Source organism: Amblyomma maculatum, chromosome 4 (genome assembly GCF_055883805.1).
Source record: "Amblyomma maculatum isolate TAMU_Amacu chromosome 4, ASM5588380v1, whole genome shotgun sequence".
Taxonomy (NCBI): Eukaryota; Metazoa; Arthropoda; class Arachnida; order Ixodida; family Ixodidae; genus Amblyomma; species Amblyomma maculatum.
In genome coordinates, this window is record NC_139347.1 from 32,844,841 (window position 1) to 32,864,204 (window position 19,364).

At 46.5% G+C, this 19,364-nt stretch overlaps 1 protein-coding gene across 1 annotated transcript in view; it reads left to right on the top strand.

The window, feature by feature from the left end:
- LOC146190641 (solute carrier organic anion transporter family member 4A1-like) overlaps positions 1–13,293 on the top strand; it is an 87,318-nt gene extending 74,025 nt beyond the window's left edge. Inside the window, exons 5-11 of the mRNA XM_084601012.1 lie at positions 245–415; positions 877–966; positions 2,891–3,083; positions 5,466–5,622; positions 6,339–6,532; positions 7,145–7,209; positions 11,402–13,293. Coding sequence (XP_084457138.1) covers positions 245–415; positions 877–966; positions 2,891–3,083; positions 5,466–5,622; positions 6,339–6,532; positions 7,145–7,209; positions 11,402–11,787 — 1,256 coding nt within the window. The 3' untranslated portion in view covers positions 11,788–13,293. The remainder of the gene's footprint in view (positions 1–244; positions 416–876; positions 967–2,890; positions 3,084–5,465; positions 5,623–6,338; positions 6,533–7,144; positions 7,210–11,401) is intronic.
- The last annotated feature ends 6,071 nt before the right edge of the window (positions 13,294–19,364 follow it).

The following is a 19,364-nucleotide window of genomic DNA, read 5'->3' on the forward strand; positions in this document are numbered from 1 at the left end:
GAAAAACCATTCTGCGGTATTCGTTGTTGACGTAGAGGGCGAATAAATGAAGAGTTCAGTTTGCAAAATTAACGATTGGTACGTATATGCGATAAGTAGTTTTGAGGCCCTCCATTGCCATCAAGTTGCGCATCGGTTACTACAATAAAAGACTTTCCTTCTTGAACGTTGCTTGTAGACAACTTCAGCGCCACCCGACCAACCCTTTCCGCAGTGTCAAGAGAACGGCGCTTTGTATTCACAGGTTCTTTGAAGCTGCAGGCTCAGAAAAAATCCGAGATGCACCAGAAACTTCAGAAGAGCGAAGCGGTACAAAGCGGTTTCGGAGCCCGGGCCAAGGATCTCCCGGCATCGTTTAAGATACTCATCACCAATCCAACCTTTGTGTTCCTCAGCTTGGCCGGAGCCACGGAAGGTTAGTGTGAGCTGAAATAGGGGAGGGTAAATTGCAAACATGATATATGGGGCAATCGCCTCGCGAGCTGATGTCCATGCTGTTGTAGTATCAATCCATGAGGTTTGAACATTTGCCGTGTACTTCGCCTTAAAATGTGTGCAATTATGAGAAGTCACGCGTTTTCCGAATGAGAGAAAAAATGAATTTTATTTACTGCTGAACCTAACAAGAGATTTCAGAGATAGGTTAGGAGGATATATATACTCTTGAAAAGATTTGTGTTGTGTTCGTAGCTGCTGATCTTATCCCTTTTTTTTTTTTTAATCATTGTTCTGATGCGACCTGAAGTATGGCGATCTCTGGGATGGAAACGTATTAGGACATTCTTTTTTGTTTTTGTTTTTCGTTAGATAAGGATTGAGAAAAATAAACTGTTATGCAAAGCATTTTAACAAAATCTGATTTTGTTCCTTGACCAGGCATGCTGGTATCGGGCCTGGCGACATTCCTTCCCAAAGTCATAGAGTTCCAATTCAGCATCGCGGCCAGCTTAGCGGCACTAATAATGGGTGAGTAGCACGCAAATCTTTCCTCAAGATATTGTGTGTTTATAACCGCCCTCCTGGATTCTGAAATGCCTTTATGTCGATTACTGAATAAGTAGTAGTAAAACACTTTATTTCAGAGCAGAAATCAACTGCTCAAAATGAGGTTCGCCTGCCAGACCAAGCCGAGCTGATTCTCTTCGCGAGAAGCCAGCCAGGTATGCCAGGAGAGAACTGGGGATGAGGGAGAGTGGTAGAAAGGAGATTGGACGGTGACAAGGCAGTAAAAGAGGCAGTGTGCAAGATCCGCGTAAAGCTCAAGGCAGTTGGGGCACGATGTATTAGAGCGGAAATGGCATAGGTCCAGTCTTGCTGGTGTATGAGTGTGTTTGTGTGAATTTTACGAAGGGTAAGAGCCTGAGAAACAGAGATACGAGGGTGTGGGGAAGGACTCAATAACATACTAGAGAGCACCTGAATAAACGTGGACAGTTTACGCGAAGACCCAACTGCGTGAAGCGACATACACGCGCTTGCACCAGCGTGGATTTACTAGCATGCGCTCTGTTAACGCCTTAGATGCATTGACGGGGAACAGTAAGTCAGGCTAGACCGCTAGGTTAGCGTCAACGTACGTTGTTTTGCCGATAATGAAGCTTTTCCAACCCCTGACCAGTGAAGTGGTTTCGTTCTCACTTCAGCCCTTTGAATTGCCTACGAGGCTATCCTTATGATAAAATTGCATGTTGTGAATGTGTGAAGCGTGATGGCAGCGTGTGGTCTTCCATGCTTTTGTGCAGGGGAAAGACAAGTTTGCTCCGAGATATGCTGACAAAATATCTAACAAGTAACGTATCGGAAGGCAGGAGCTTTCGCGAAAAAAAACATTGAAACACTTGATGCTCGTGTTCAAGATTGTGTGTACATCTCGTCAAGCAATTCACCAATGTATAAATCACAGCGTCATCAGCCAGGTCGGCCACAATTAAGTGTCGCCTGCGACCATACTTACTGATTTTTAGTGTAGAAAAACGGAGTAATCAACACCACAGTGCGGCGTTTAATGAACAACGCGCATCTAAAATTCCCTCATATGAGGTGTTGAATGAACTGTGTGAGCTCGACTGCAGCTTGTGCGCTTTTGAAGATCCCTGCAAGTTTCTGCACAGTAGCACTTTGCGCATAAAAGGCCACACTCTCACATTGTCGTCGCCGAATTTTTAGCCCGTTGTCACGGGCAATGAGAAAAGAAGCGGCGTTGTGTTTTCTTCTCTCGTTGGCTGATGCGACAGCCGAGCTACAGTATGGCAGGGTCCACGTGAAAACGGTCTCTATACACGCGTAAGCGCGATCAGTAGTTTGCTCTGCAGTGTACGGCTACCCACGGTAACTCCGTATAGTTTCTTCAGAACTCACTTTGCAATGGGATGCAAACGCATGCAATGCAGTGGGTCTGCCTTTCTGTGGAAGATTGGTGCAGCATACCGGAAGAGGGGGCCTGCACTTGCACCTTGCCACCGTGACGACCGACTGGACTGGACACGGGACCGGAGGGTTATTTGCAGTTTCTGTCCGCATCTAAGGCCTTTAGAACTGGTATCTCTGATTGATCGTAAAGCTCTATTACAGTGATGCCACTGAAGTTATTTTTCGCGGGCGCTTTGAATGTGAAAGGGTTTCGGGACATTCCTTTGCATTTTCCTCAGCAGCGAAGCCCCTTTCGGCGTCGAAAAAAAGGTTTTGGTAGTGTTCCCGGCTAATAATTCATCGTGTCCCCTTGAGTAAGTATTAGAGTTCCTTTAAATGCACTTGCCGAGATGACACCCCGGGAACCTGCTCGGGATTGCGGATCACTAGCTCTCATGGTGCGAATGCCGGTTACGTCAACATAACACGTGCTAAATGGGGACATTTATTTTGACTGCGCGGTCATGTTCCTTTCTCTCAGGCGCGGTGACAGTTCCTGGCGCCGGTGGTGGCACGTTCCTCGGCGGCTACTTCGTCAAGAAGTTCAACCTGCGCTGCGCCGGCATCATCAAGATGTGCGTCCTCTGCTCACTCGTTCCACTCGTCACCATTTTCGCGTTCTTCTTCAGCTGTCCCAACGTCAGGTTCGCGGGCGTCAACTACAAGACGAACAAGTAAGCCCGCCCTTTATGCACTGAGCAGCAAGCAGCGCAAAAAGCTTGTTTTCGTTTGGGCGCCATTTTCCGCTACGCAGTACTAATGCAAATGAAAATGAACTCTTGAAATTCCAGTTCTGAATGCTGTCTGATGTTGAGTGAGAACTATTTGCTGTTTTAGTTCAAAATATGTTCTGTAGCATACGATTCCGACTGTGCCGACTGCTACAGTGCCGACTGTTTCGCGCCTCCATTGAGCGGCCGTGGTTTCGCGATCCCCTTTACTCTGTATATTTGATCTAATTCGTATGCAACTGTGACAGTGTGTCATCGTCGTCTATATGTTGCACCATGCCTCTCATATATTTCTTTCCGCCCGTTCTCTGCTCTCAACTAATGTAGTAGCCAAATAGATTCCATTCCGACCTCATTATTTTGGGTAATATGTCAATTTTTTCAGTATATCACTAAGATGTGGTTTTGGACTTCTCTACTTTAGCTTAGAAGGAAAATTCACAAGCTATGAAAGCTGCTTTATATGGATTATTTGCGAGCTCAATTTTTAATTGCCAATCCCAATAAGGAAGGGTATACTGCAAAAGGCACGATCTCTCCTGTGCTATTCACCGCCTGCTTAGAGGCAGTATTAGGAGACCTGACTGGGAACAGTTGAGGATATAGTTAATTGAGAGCACCTCAATAATCTCCGATTGGCTAGTGAAATCGCCTTGTTAAGTAACTAGGGAGACGGACTACAGAAGAGGACCAATGGCATTGGCAGGCAGAAGGAGGGCACTTGGTCTAAAAAATTAATGTGGAAAAAAAAAATAACTTTCAAGAGCCTCGGAAGAGCAGTTTACTGTAGGTAGCGGGACATTCTAAATTGTAAGGAAATGCGCTATTTATGACAAGTGGTGACCGCAGGTCAGGAAAGGGAAATAACTAGAATAATAATGGTGGATTCCAATCGCAGAGTTAGAGCACTTCCAGAGCAATGTTTTCTGCTCTTTTCGGAGCAACTGTATTCCAAGCGCTGATCCGGAACACGGTTCGCGTATTTCAAGCACAAATAGGGAGCCACCGCTGAGGTAAGGCCGCTCCGTGGAGTGAATCCGCGGTCGGATCTGCCAAAATCGGCGGATCCGACCGGAAGTTTGCATGACGTATTGGTTCAGCAACGCCCTCCATTTCCGGCAGCTTAATTGTCGTCTGCGCCACGCCGGACCTTCGCTCCGCGATCCGTTGCAGACGATCAGCCCTTGCCTCCGCTATGGAGCTAGTTCCTGCCGCGAACTATACTATAGCGCTCGCTCTTGACGTCAGTTAGTTGCAGAGCAACAGTAGTATCAATTAATGTTCTTAAATACCTCAGCTCGGAGCGCGACTTAAAAACTACGTCGTGCGGAATGCTGCCGTAGTTTCAGGAGCAGGTCGCGGAATTGCGATTGAGTCAATGCTTAACTGCCCTCTAAAAAACGCGCACGTGATAAGCTATCGCGTCACCGCCTGCAGAGGGCGTGGGGAAGAGGCGACACTGGTGTGCATGCCGCTAAAGGGATTCGATTCCTCCGGACACCGCGCCACTAGATCGTCGGGAACCTGAGGCGCTTCACATTGCAACCCCGTCCAACGGTGCAGTCATAGGTCGAGTTTTATTGATTCTGGCATCAACAAACGCTTTAGCGCCGTTTCACATGCTGCGACTGCAGCGAAAATGTTTGGTGGAGTCGGTGATGCCGCAGTGCGATTTTCGCGCAGTGCTTTCTGAATCACAAGCAGCGAACCACCACCTGAATTCGGCATCCGATGTGCGGGCGGGGAGCCCAGTGCTGAAGTGACGTCATGTCATGAGTATTTCTTGTTGGTCAGTCGCAAAGCGGTCACAGTGACGCTGCGATCGAATTCCAGCAGATTGGAAACCTGTCGCGAGCAATCTGCGGCCAGACCGACGGCGCTTCCCAGTCGCATACCGACGGAATTCGCAGTGTAGCAGGCGAAAATCGCATACATGTGAAACGGTCCTTAGCCGGTCTCTCTCTCCATTTCCTCTCTCTCTCTCTCTCTCTCTCTCTCTCTCTCTCTCTCTCTCTCTCTCTCTCTCTCTCTCTCTCTCGTGCGCTCCCTCTCCGTTTTCGCACTCCTCTCTCGTTTCTTTCGCTTTCAGAAACTAAAGTCAGCTTTTAACCTCTGTGCTTTAACCCCGAAAAGCTGTCTAGCCAGGTCAGAGCTATCATGCGACCTTGTTTTTTTTATTGTGGGCATGGGTTTCGAGGATCCCTATTTGAGAAACACTGACCTATGGTGAGCTTATCCTGATGATCCTGATCCTGCAGTGAAAGCCTAAATGTAAACCTATTCGAAAAATATAGACTTCAGAACGCACTTACTATTCTTTTTCAGTGTCACTGTTGGAACGGACCGTTTCCTGTCCAACTGCAATAACCAGTGTCACTGCCAAATAGAAGACTTCGACCCCATTTGCGGGACGGACCACGTCATGTATTATTCGGCATGCTTTGCAGGTTGCCAAAACGTGCACCACTACGGGTCAACAAAAGTGAGTTCATCTACAGTGCTTCACTTCCTAACATTGTGGACCCGTTGGCGCTTCTAATCGGGAGGACAGTTTGCAGCAGGTTGTAGGGATTACGTAGGGATTACGCGTTGTTGCCGAGAAATTGTGTTGAGCAAAACTGCTTAACTAGTAAATCAAAATAAACTTGCATATAATCGGCGACTTTTGCCATTTTTCTGGCACTAATCATTCATTGATGCAGAATAAATGGAAGCTCGCATCATTTGTTCGGTGCGAGCGTGTCATTGAAAACATTATTTTGCTTCTCATGCTGAAATTAGCTTCTGCCAAGCTAGGTGTACCGTAAAAATGCAGTATAACATAGAAATCTGAGAATACAGCAGGATGAGCATCCTTCTCAAGTAGCATATGCATGGGGCGATAGATCATTGCTGTCGTGTTGACATGCTTCACGAGTTACATGAAAGCTCGTGACTAGTGTCTTGTTTCATTGTCATGTGGTCTGTTGCTAGTTTCAGCAAATGTTCAGTTTAAGGAAACGAAAGAACATGTGCAGATCTGTGCTGACAATAAAATGCACTGCATGCGGTATGGTAATGGGTAGGCATTTTCCTGCAAATACCTTTAGCGCACATCGCAAGGCTGCTCCTGCGTGTAATATGTGCTGCTGGATCAGTGGGGCCCTACCATTCCGGCCGCTGTGTGATATTTGCATCTCATTTTCATATCGCCTGCAGGTTTACGAGGACTGCCTCTGCATTGATCATCCGGGCAGAAACATAACCCTGGACGGGAAACAAGTGACTATCCAGGCGGAGCGAGACAAATGTCCCAGCGAATGCAACTTCCTCGTGTTCTTTCTTATTGCCATGTTCGTCTGCATGGTCTTCACATTCCTGGTCAGCATGCCTTCGCTGGCCGCCACGCTCAGGCAAGTATATAGGCTGGATTCGAAATCACTGCGTTTGCCGGCCCCACGAATGATTATTACATATGTCACTTGTAGCACCGCAAATTTGGAGTACGGCTGCCGCAAATCAACGAAATATTTGTATGATCACGCATACAGCACAGCTTGCGTGACCTTCTATTGCTTCTGGATATTTAGCGCTCTCTATTTGTATTGGCAAGCCTAACGAGAGTGACTGGCATCTATATCTATGCGACAATCTGTTATTATCCACATATTTGTTTGATTCTTTAAGAGCATGGAAAAAATAAAGCGTCATATTGTATTTTAGTATGGGCGAAAATTAACCGCCTTGAAACGGCACCTTTTTCTAAAAATGGCAAAAGCCCACAAGGTGGAGGGCTAGACTACTCAGAGTTCAATGATGGATGACGTACCCGATGAACACTAACTACGTGGGACAAACTGTCTTAGGAAGTGCAGATATTAAGAGTGGTGTCATTCGAAATAATTTATAGCAGTCCAGTGAAAAATATTCTTGTTTTCTCAGCCTGATAGTGATGATGGCAATTTAAGACCATGCTTTGATTTTGCTTCCAGTATGCAAAATCTGTTGCTCTTTTTTGTGCGCAGATGTGTTGCAGCTAGCCAAAAGTCGTTTGGTCTCGGCATACAATGGATTGCTGTGCGGCTACTAGGTATGTATTATCTCGTATACTGTCGCAAAGCTTTACCATGTTTACCTATTCATACTCAAAGCAGCTGGCATGCAGATTTATCATGTTTTTTTTGTTTTTTTTTTCTGACGGGATAGGATATCAGATATCTCTACAATATTGATAGCCACACACAATTGAAAGCTAAAAACTTCCTGGATAAGACAAGGCAATCACCCACAGAAAGCTACGAATTTTCTGGTAATTCTGGTAGCATATTGCATTAAAAACAAATCAGCATGTCGCAAAGCTTTGCGGCAGTGTATACTCTTAATTTTAGGATACAAGTGCTGGAATTAACTGATGTGCAAACATCGGGATCATTTTGTTTGACCGGCTTTGTTACATGGTTCAGTGGCATGGACAGCTTAGAAGATGGGCTGGTGGAGGGGTATATAGCCATTGTCGGTAATGCTTGCTTACTGTGGGCGCGTTGAATTGGGCTCCCAGTCACTATCGTGAAGATTGCCTCTTAAATGTCCGGGTACTGCAAGTATCTTTAGTTGAGGCAACCTTATGGCTCGTACACCACCTTACCTTACTCTTCAATCCGGTGTACTCGAAATCTGTACCGTATCATTCGCCGCAGCCCAAGCTGAACGAACTGTGTTCACTTGTGACTATCCACCGGCCGCCACAGTCACCCAAGCAATAACCAGGCAAAAGTAGCAGTCAGGCAACCCTGCCTTGTTTGATGTCTTCCTTTGACGCTAGAGCAACCTGTATGCACAGCTGGGGCATGCGAAATATGATACCGCGGAGGTAGAGCGACGGAGTGCCAACGCCGCAGGGAGCTTCGTCCGTTTACGAAGACACGGCCAAACGCCGCTTCAGCCTATTTTACGAGCCTTTTGTTTTTAGCCATCCGATGTATTTAATTAGTTTTTGAGTGTCCATGTCAATGTGTTTGTGCTCAAATATGACGCAGTCAATAACGCTAACTTCGATGCAGCCTTCCTGTTCGTAGCCCAATCAGCCAACGCCCGCCTACCTTCGCCTCCGCTGCCTCGCCATGTCGCTCATGAATTGACAAAGAAGCCACCGCCTCGAACCTTGCTGCCTTCACAATGGATTTTTTTTTTTAGATTAACTGTTTCGATAACGTCAGTTCTTAATACAAAATCTTAAGACATCGTGGCCAAGCCGCTGACTGGAAGGCAACCACTGACCGCCACTGGTCTTAGTGCAACCAAGCGCTTCAAGCGCAATTCGACGAGCACCTGTCCCTTATATAGAGGGGCAGGTGGAAGCGCACCGCGAGAATTTCGTAACCTACTTTGTCGTCAAACTAAAATTCACTGGAAATTGCCCATTTGCATTGCCTGAAAAATATCACGTCAAGTAGCCACGGAAAACGCAGTTCAACGCCGAAAAGGGGCCGAAGGCTTCATGAGCGTTGTGTCAGAGGATAATCGTAGCATGGGTAACTCCCGAGTAAGCCACTTGTACCATGCTACCCCCCGTGCTACTACCAAGCCTTCATGAACACTTCTAGCACGTCTCAGCTCATAAAAGAAGCTGTTGTCTTAGCTTCAGACAGCTAACTTCTACTAGCGCTTCATCTCGAACTTATCAAACGTTGCCGCACTTATGGAAGCTGCCATCATAAAGTCCTAATTCCAGCGGTCATCTGAGTGTCACCAAACCTTCGATGTCCTTCGCGCGCGCCGCAGTTGCAACGGCACCCATATTAGGCTATCCGCACTGAAAGCTCGTTCATTCAGTCCTCCATCATTCGAATTTTAGGATAATTTCAACTGCACTATTTGGTCTTGCCAAGCTCCATACAAGTCTATGCCCTGTAAGGGTGGCATAATTACGAAACTGCGCTCCACCAAAACGAGGAGAGAAGATAAAACCAGGTAATACTGTGGTAAAACCACAGAACAATGGGTAAAGTCAAACCGGCTCCATGCCGGGCACAGCGGCTGTCGGCGCCGGAGGGGAAGGGTTGGTGGCCGTGGCGGCGGCTGTCTGCCCTCGGTTCCGCGTGACCTCCGAGATTTGGAACTAAAAGCAAACGCCGTTTATTTTTACTTCCCACCATCGGGTGACGAAATTATTTCGTCCGCTTGGACCATTTTATTTTTATCTCAACTCCCTTGCTCTACCCACGATGCATAAATAACAATGTGCGGGGAATCTATTACTCACAATATACATGCGTAGTTTCAGCCAACACCCATGTAAGGCGATGGAGTCGGACGGGCGCTACGTGCGTCGCGCCGCTTAGGTCGCGTCCAGGTACGATTGAAGATCTTAAATATAGCTCTCATCAAACCGGAAGTGCACGTTGCGGAGTAGACTCCACACCTCTGACGCGCGCGTATTTAGTTTCGGTTTCGCTTTTATGAGCTTCGTGCCGTTCGCGCCATCCCGCGGTGGCGGCAGCAACTATCGGCCGCTCGCGCGTCAGCCAGCGAACCGTTCGAAGTGGCGCGGTGTTTCAGATTATCATTGGCGCGGTGCTAGGTGTTATCCATTCAGGTGGTACTTCCACAGTTTCGAAAATGTGAGCTCGTCAAGGGATGTTTGGGAGCCTTTACCATTTTCGAGCAGTCCTACTTTGACGCTCCCGATAGTTTGCCTGCAAACTATGGGAATTGATGGGAAAGGAAAAAATAGTAATTGTCACCTTGTTCTCGTCTATAAATCAAGTGACCATTTCCCGATTTTTCGCCAAACGAATTTACCGTAATGCTACTGGTTTTTATCGATTTCTTCGTGCCCGCTCGATAAATTGAATTTCGTATAATTCGAACTTTTTTCCCAAATCTGTGAAGTTCGAAATAACGAGCTTTTGCTGTAGAGAGCTTTTCTGTACAGACGCATCAATAAAAGCCCTGCGAGTGATATGTTCGTAATGATTTAATATGCAAGTAGGTGGCATATAGGGCGAATAGTAGGTGCAAGTAGGTTCCTAGACAAAGATTTCAAAGCAACGTGTGAGAAGGCCTTGGTGGTACATTGGGCCATTACTGAAAAGTTCCGGCTCAATTTGCAGGGCGCTCGGTTCAATTTGTTGACCGACAACTTATCTGTTGCCTGCTTGACCACGACTTGAAACCGCCACTCTCGTTTACAAGCAACGAGGTTTACAATGGTTACTCGGCCTTTCTGAATTTGACTTTTCACTTGAACTGAGAGCAGGGCGCCAAACTCCGAGGCCGACATGCTATCACGGTATTTCTGTGCTATGATACCACGCACTTCTACGTACCCTCGCTGCAATGCAAGCAGTCAATGAAAGTTTCAAGGTTATCCGCGCCAGGCTCGCTTTGGGTGGAGGCACCTGGGGCTTTACGACATTCTATGCGAGGTTGTGTCCCGGGAGGTACACACAATCGTTTTTCTTGCCAATCGCAGTAGGTTCTCGAAACGTTCACGACGTCAGCTGTCAATGGATGCCCCACGTACTTTGGCTAAACTGCAAGACGTTGCTGGCAGCAGAGCATGGCAGTTTCAACACGGGACTACGTGCAGGCCTGCCAACTCTGCCTAGTGTACAACCTCCTCACTACACAGTCAATTGGCCCCATCTGTTTTATGTTTTGTGTTAATGGCAGAACTTCCATTCAGTGCGATTGCCCAAATCACAATACCGTGACCGCATCTGAGGAAAATAATAGGCTCAGTGTCATCGTCTTCTCGTAAAATATATTGTTCCAACCGCTGTGGTCTTAAACCACTGTAAAAAATGCCCTGTATCACTTATGCTCACTGCTTTACAGGTTCGGTGCAGCTGACGATTGTTTGTGCGAACATGTCAAATAGTTTTAATCGCATCAATTCAAAAATTTCGTACACATGCCATGGTCGAAGAATTTCGCCCGCTCGATAGGACGTAACTACGCTTCAGCCTGTATTATGAGATTTTGTTTTTACCCACTCTATATATTCTCTATTCCAGTTGTCTGAGCGTCCAGGTAAACGTATTCGTGCTCGTGACCTACACTCCGCGTCTCGAATGAGGCTCCCCGAAAACTACAAGAGCCAACCAAAAAACAGTCAAAATTGAGTCACTAGTTAAGGCAGTGAACGTAATGCCAAAGCACGCGGCTCTTATGCATCTGGCAAATATTTTTGTATAAATGCTTCACCAGAATTCGAACTATTTTACTAAGCAGTGTCTCTACTCGTCGTTCATGTGCACTTGTTCATCCATTCCGCGCAGGGACCATACCGGCGCCCATCATGTTCGGCTACTTGATCGACCAGAGCTGCGTCTTGTGGCCCGGATCGTGCGATGACTCCGGCGCGTGCGCCGTCTACGAGAACGGCCAGATGGCGCGCAACCTGCTCGCGCTCCTGGCCACCGTAAAGTTCCTCTCGTGTCTCTTCTTCTTCCTCTCGTGGCTCCTCTACAAGGCACCCGAGGGCGGGGACGAAGAGGACGACGGGAATGAAACGCATGCTGCGACGCCTGAAAAAGACAAGTCTGGTGTCGCCACGATCAAGCAAGAGACTGTTGTGACTGGTGCTCCACCTAAGATGGCCACGAACGGTGCGGCAGCGGGACAGCAACAGAATCACAGCAGTGACAACAGCACGTGGTTCTGAACAGTGCAGAGCAACAAAGTGAAAGTTGTCTTTCGGATTATATGCGCCAGGGCCCGGTGATGTTCGCCTTGCTGGTGTGCAGAGAATGACGTGGTTATTCGCAGTTTTCACGGTTCTTGGCTGTTCAGAGTTGCGAGATGTATCATGGGCCGCCGTGTGCAATCTTGTCACCGTGGTTTGAGGACAAATTCTGCAAGCGCGAGACGTCATTGTTCTTGCCTGTTCTCTCCTCGCTATTATGACATAATGTTCTCCCACGGCTCATGGGGTAGTAAATCAGGACGTAACGGAAAGTGAATTTCACAATGAAATCCTCCAAATGGCAAGCTGGTTCTAATGTGCGGAACATAATCTGCAGTCTTCTCACCAGATTCTTCACTGTCGTCATAGTTTTGGATGCAGAATTCTCCGTCAGCACAAATACAGTGTGGTAAGAGGACAAAAGCGATGGACTTCGTTCTGATCCTGCTTCATGCCAGCATGACCCCTCGAAGCAAAAGGAGAACTTTGAACAGCACATGGTTCATCAAAAACTTTTCTGTGTCAACGTGTTCCGACTCTTTCCGAATTCGTCTTTGGTGACCATCGATGGAATCCTCAATGTGATGACAGCGTCGACGTGCTTTACAGCGTGTATGGAACTTGTGTTGCGATATTTGGGACTCCTCGTTTTGGTGGTGCTGCATGACTGGGCACGAATGGCTTCAGGAAAATATCGATGCTGTAATGCCGCGTCCACTGGTTTGCCGATATCGAACGAATGGACTTCTATTTGTGTTTTGGGCACACTACCGTTCCGATCAAGAAAAAAAATATCGCAGCTCATTCTTGTGAAAGACTCGGTGAATTTTCTAGCCGCTCTTTCTTTGTACACATTGCTCTTTTCGAATGACATGTTTACGTTACAAGTCGATCGGACGACATATATGTACATCAGGTGTAGAAGATTCGCACTTGCGTGCAAATTAAAACGAGAGCTAGAAAGGCACGCGGGGATCTTTTTTGTTCGAATGTGCGTAGCACAGAACAAAGATGTTCAAGCACTCACTTATCAAGGAGCGTTATTATCTGCCGAGGAGTGTAAAGTTCGCCGAGCATTCGCCTTGCAAGCTCACTCACTGGTTGTGGCTGGCTTTTGTGAGTTTTAAACTATCGGTCAGGGAGTGCTTCCCGATGCGATACATTGATACATTGATTCCCGATACATTGAGGCCAACCATTAAAAGGTACGCCCATCATTGTACTTCCAGAAGAACGTGTGTGCTACCTCGGCCAGACCTATTATGGTATCCAAGTATTGCACCAAACAAATCAACGTAGCTCGTCCATTCATTTGTACACTGCGCACGCGCTTTTAGGCCTGCCTGATTTGCAGCTCACCATATGCGCAACAAGAGCTTGATGCTCCACAGCGTTTATTTGTGCTTCTGTGATAGTGCATCCGGTGATTGATTTTGGCCAAAGTGAGCCGAAAAAAGAATTTGTGTATGAAAATAAACGTCTCACTTTCTCTTTCGTTTATTAGCACCAGCTTTCTGTAATCTAAAGAAAGCAGCTAAGCTGAAAAGGAAATTGTGTTAAGCCGGGCTGCATTAGGTTCAACCTGAAAAAGGGTAAGTACAGTCAAAGCGCTCTCGTATTCGACCTGTTGAATTATGTCGCGCGTACTTATCGTATATATCGCTGGCGCGGACTTGAGCGGAAGGCACGACAGGCGCGGCGGTGTGGTTTACAGCGGTGGGGACAGTACAATGGCGGCGGTCGCATCGGAGAGGGGTGCCTGGGCAAAAACTGTTTTCAGAAACATGCTGAGTACACATATCGGGAGTCATCATGTTAAAAAGCGCGAACACAGTACAGTGTATTGACAGCTTATCGGCGCCGGCACAGCAGCAGACGATGCTTTGACCGGCGTCGCTCTGTGACGTCACCAAGCGTTTCAACATAACGACCGTTGTCGGTGGGAGGAGCTTCGCGGTGTCACTTTCAGCCACTTATTTCGAAATAAGGAATACATATAGGGCGCCCAAATTTCGGAAATAGAATAAGGTCCAGTATTATCTGCCAGACTAAAAAACTAATATATTGGATGACCGTGGCGTGACCCCTTTAAGAAAAATTGCCATGCATGCGTCTGGCAGCGACTGGCATTTGGCTCGCACCAAGTTGCAAGACAAAAGAATGTACAGCCGTCCTGATATTTAATAATATAGCGCGCGCGTCGACCAAACTGCTGATCAGCGCGTTATAAAGGCGACAAGCGTACAACACGGAGAGAGTTCGCGCTCGCGCACGCGCACGAATGTAGAGCGTTGTCTACGCTGTCACAATCACGAGGACGTACGTAAAAAAAAAAAAAAAAACAATGGGCAGTATTGCACACGTGCTTTGCTTTGTGTTTCTTTTATGGTGTTCCCACCTCACAGAGGTTCGCTCAAATCAACAGGTTTGCATTCCGGCCAATACTTTCCATGCGCTGCTGTATTTCTTTTCTTTTATTTTTTTGTTATCTTGACTCTGCTTCGCCCGCGTAATTAGAAATAAAAAAAAAAATACGTCTTAGTGTCACATCTCATTCATGCGCTTATGCCTTACTACCCGTCGGGTTTCCGCAAACAGATATTGTGGCAGGGCGTGTGTCCTTGTGATAGGAACAGCGTAGATGACAAAACCATCTCTTCGTGCGCGTGCGCGAACTCTAGCAGTGTTGGACGCTTATCGCCGATATAAGGCGTTGACCAGCAGTTTGGTTGATGTTCGCACTATAGAGTTAAAATTCAGAAAGGCTGTGCACACCTGACGTGGCGCAATACTGCTTACTAACTGAGCGCCGTTGTTACTACTGACGTCATCACTTGGAGGTCGCTTCTGTACCGAGGTTCCTTCACATCTCTTGCTCACAGTTTCGGTTTCGTGCGGAAAAAGCATAGAAATTACTCGCACTGCAGGGCTTTAGAAAATGAGTTTTTCTTTTTTTCTTTGTTTCAAAAACTGATATGGCATCGAACTCCCCATTGGGACTAGCCACACAACTGCTTAATTAAAAAGTTAATTTGTAAGATTTAGTTAACTAGCAGGATATGGAGTAATTCTGCAGAATATTGTGTCCGTAGAGGAAGCAAGTTTGTTCTCGCCAAATATGTTTTCTGTTTTGTACACACTGGTCTTTAAAATATCTTCCCTGAAACACCCTGTACTCCTCCAAGGAGGTGTCTAAAGTTCGCTCTCTTCACTGTTGTTTTATCGAAGCAAATCAGCACATATACACACTGGATCATGACCGAATACTCGGGAAGCGTACGGATGTAGCTAATAATAATAATAATAATAATAATAATAATAATAATAATAATAATAATAATAATCATAATAATAATAATAATAATAATAATAATAATAATAATTGGTTCACAGGAAGGGAAAGGCGCAGTATCTGTCACACTTGCTCTGTGGACACCTGAGCGCGCCATAAGGGAAGGGAGGGAGGCGGGAGTGAAAGTGGAAAAAGAGAAAGGGGAGCCGTAGTGGACGTCTACGGAGTAATTTCGACCACCTGGGGATCTTTAACGTGCGCTGACATCGCACAGCACACGAACGCCACTTCGTTTCGCCTCCATCGAAACGCAGCCGCCGCGGTCGGGTTCGAACCCGGGAACTCCGGACAGTAGTCGGGCGTCTTACCACTGCATCACCCCGGCGGGGCAACGGATGTAGCTAATAAGCAGGTTATTCAATTCAATTAATTAATTTAAAGCTCGAGGTAAAGGTCATCAGTCGAAAAAGCTTTCTTGTGACAGCTTGAAGAGTGGCTGACGGCCCATGCAGGCACTGTGGTCACAGTATAAACTACAGGGCAAGTTTGCATTCTCGCACAAAATTCTGAACGAAACGAGAATACTGCATATTAACAAAACATTTGTCATACATGAAAATTCCAAGACATTAGCATTCCCTCGCAGTTCAATCAAAGACTGGAAAGCATGGTAGGTTTCATTGCGAATTTCATTCATAATAATGTGAATGTGATTGCTGTTGTGGTACATAGGTAGTTTAATGGGATACAGGATATTGCCGCAATTACTTGCCATTGAAAGCCTCAGAGCACATTTACTCTTCTCATAATCATTCAGAAGGAACTGAAAAGATATTTTAGTAACAGAGATGATCAGTACGTCGGTATGGTACAAGCCACATATAGCTGCGAGTGCGAGCGTTGCTATTTTGTATGCTTAAATTTACGAATCTCTTTAAAAACGTTTGAAAGGAGTTGTTTACAAAAAGAAAGTATGAATTAAGTGAAATTCTAGACAATTTTCTGCTTTTATTATTTTGTACTTGCGAAACAATTCTTCTGTCGGATGGTAGCACGGTACATTAGCAATATTACAAAGAGCTTTTCCTATAGGCGTAAAATTGCGTTAATGTTACTGGCAGTTGTGGCCCATACAAGCACACAGTAATTTAAATGCTGTGCGAATAATGCCTGGCAAATGTTAAGTTTTATATTTTAAGAGAAATAATGCCGACATCTGGCAAGTGCTCCAGCAGCTGGTAATAGTGATTTACGCAATGAATCAATGGGGTGCGTCCATGTCATATCAGCTGAAAATGTCATTCATAGGATCCCGTGTTCGTTTATAATTTCAATAGCAACAGCACCATGTGTTATATGGTGATATATAGCAGCCTGGTTGCTTATTAGTTTAAAGATTGCGGCTTTAAGTTTATTCACACAGATTTCACAACAATACAACGTAGCAGAATAAAATAAGCTGTTTTGGTATAATCAGGTGACTGTAATAACACGGGCGTTAAAGGCTTGACTTCGACCAAAAAGAAATGCCAAAATAATTACATAAAAATATTTTCTTGGTAAACGGCGCTATTCATTCAAAATACCTTTTCATAGTTTCGGCCCACCGTTCGCCAAACTCAATTTTCCTCGCATCGCCTGGCCTCTGCGGAGCAAGAATCGACGAAGAAGTCGTGACGGCTGCTGAGCGTGCGGCACGCGCGGTCCGTGCCACAGCTAGGCTAGGGCTACCGTTCTGTTCAGAACAGCGAAGAAGGTTCCTGAGGAAACAAGACTGCTCGACAGCGCAGCTCGGTAAGCGCAGTTGAACCGCAGCCTCATGGCGCTGTTGGCCGCTTGCTCGGGAGCCTTCATTACCTCGTACTAACAACGTCGACAATGCGAATGTGGTCCTGTGCACCGTTCGTGACTGCCGTGCGTGCCCGAATTAGGCCTTCTTTTGAAGGCCTAATTCGGGCACGCACAGCAGTCACAAATGGTGATGTCTTGAGAGGGTCAGTTCTATCGGTAGTAGTGTGCGTAGCAGCGAATGCCTTCGCGACATGTCATGTGTGCACGGCTTTTGCAACTGGAAGATTTAGAATGTAAAACCCCTCATCATCTCGTCTTACTGCGTTCTTGCAGCTGCGCAGACCTATTGGCGGTTACTCTTTCGGCGGTTAACCTTAAGGGGAAAGCTTCGAGGAGTTAGCCTCCGGGCCACAGCCCTCCAGTAAGTACCTATTCCGCTTGTACAAACTGAGGTTCACCTACGGGAGAACACCTAACAAAACTATCGCAGTATTGAACTTCAGAAAAAACTGAATAGGTTAGGTTAGTTTATGTTAGATTAGGTTAGGTTAGTATATTTCCCCGCGCTTCCTGAGCTAAACTTGAGTCGCCAGTCTTGTACATTCGCATGCAGTTGTGTTCGGCCGCTTCGGCGTTGTGACGTGTGCGCTTTGCTTGGCAGGAATTAGAGGCACAAAACTTAAACTCACCGTCACAAAAGACACCCAGTTCTTTATTTTTGCGTGGGAATGAGTTGAATAACCAGAGATCTGCGCGAGAACTGCAAGTGGCATCGAACCTGATAAGCGAGTTATTACAACAGTGTAATGATTATAGCAATTGACTGCTCTTCAGTCGTTCTGTATTTTCTCTCTTCGTTCTCTCCTTTGCGAGCGCGCGTGCACCCACACTTAGTATTTATCACACTATATTTAACGCTTAAGCAACCATGACTGAGACGCCGGTACGACTCGACTCAAAGCGCAGCCAGTTACTTTCCTAACCTCCGTTGGCATTCGACTTCGCGCCATCCCGCGAAGGCTTGCAAATACTGGAAACACCGGTCGCAATGTTCTAAGAAAAAAAAAAATAATAAGTCAAGTGCGTCAAAACGTAGCATAAAATTTGTCATCCTGTTAAGAATTCCTGGTCGAAACTTCAGGGCAAAGTAACTAATGGCAGAGAATGCGGGCGTTACAACAGGCACTTTTTAAATATCGAAACGTTTTATTGGAACGCGGTTGAATATATGCATAAGTTACAAAAAACAAGGAAAGCACAAACAGCTGTGTGAAGAAGCATGAATCAAGTCGGGTGTCAATTTGAATTCTGGTGACAGAATTGTGCTTTCCAAAAACCTCTGCGTGATCATTGTTCTCTCCCTTTTGTCTCTTTTTGTTATATTCCCAAGGACGCATAATTCAGTGCTTTCTTTGTGAGCACTCATTTTTGTCGCCCCTCTTTGTCTCGTCCCTTGGCGTGCCAGTTCCAACCGCAACGTCTTGGAGTCACATGTATGTATTCCTTCTCTCCAGCTTTCCCGCATAGCAATCCGTGTTTGGTACCGACACGATGGCGGCGTGGCAGCAAAGGGGCCTGCCGGGCGAAATAGGCCAGTCGTCGAGCAGCTTGTCAACTGTGGGCAACTACCAGGACGTGTGCGTGCCGCCAGCAGATGCGGCTCCCGTAGCAGAGCCCAGGCGCAAGATATCGCTCACCCAGCTGCCCTATATCAAGCCCGCGCGCGAACGGGACGAGCGCTGTGGATGGTTCGGCTTTCGTCCGGACTGCCTCCTCAATCTTCGGCATCCCCGGTAAACCATGCGCCGGCGTCGCCCGTAACTTTGCAAACATTAGGTATAGCCCATAAAGAAGAGAATGCACAAATTCTCGGAAACCACTGTACGAATTTAAAAATATATATAAAAACAAAACGAACGCAATGCTCGTTACCTAATAAAGTAGACCCTACAACAAGCGGCTGTGTGTAACGAAGCATAAATTTCACTGGACCTCTCCACTGTTAACATAACTAAGAGTAACGCGTCGTTTTAGCTAACATATTCGCTTAGCCCCGTCAATGGGCGCAAGTCGCACGTGATAATGGAGGCTGCTGAGCGTTCAAGTTTACTATATACTCTCACTGCTGCACGTTCTTGGCATTAACTTCGTCCTGTATTGTATTTGGAAGTCCGCCCCTTTGGCAAGACGGGGGAAGGGGAGGGGGGGGGGGGAGGAGAGTTTCGCGCATGGTGCTTTATCTTCGCAACAGCTGAAACGTGTGTCGCAGTAAGTAAAAATATCCGTGTGGGGATGACTTCTAAATAACAGCGCACAGCATACACAGGTCACGGACATAAAGCAAGATCAATGACCTCAATCATCATCTCTATAGTGCGGCTTTCAGGATAAACAGCCACCAATTGGTACAAAGATTCAAGGTTCCGAGCGAGTCCCCTGTTCTTGCAGGAGCGCGCTGCTGGTGCTGTGCTGC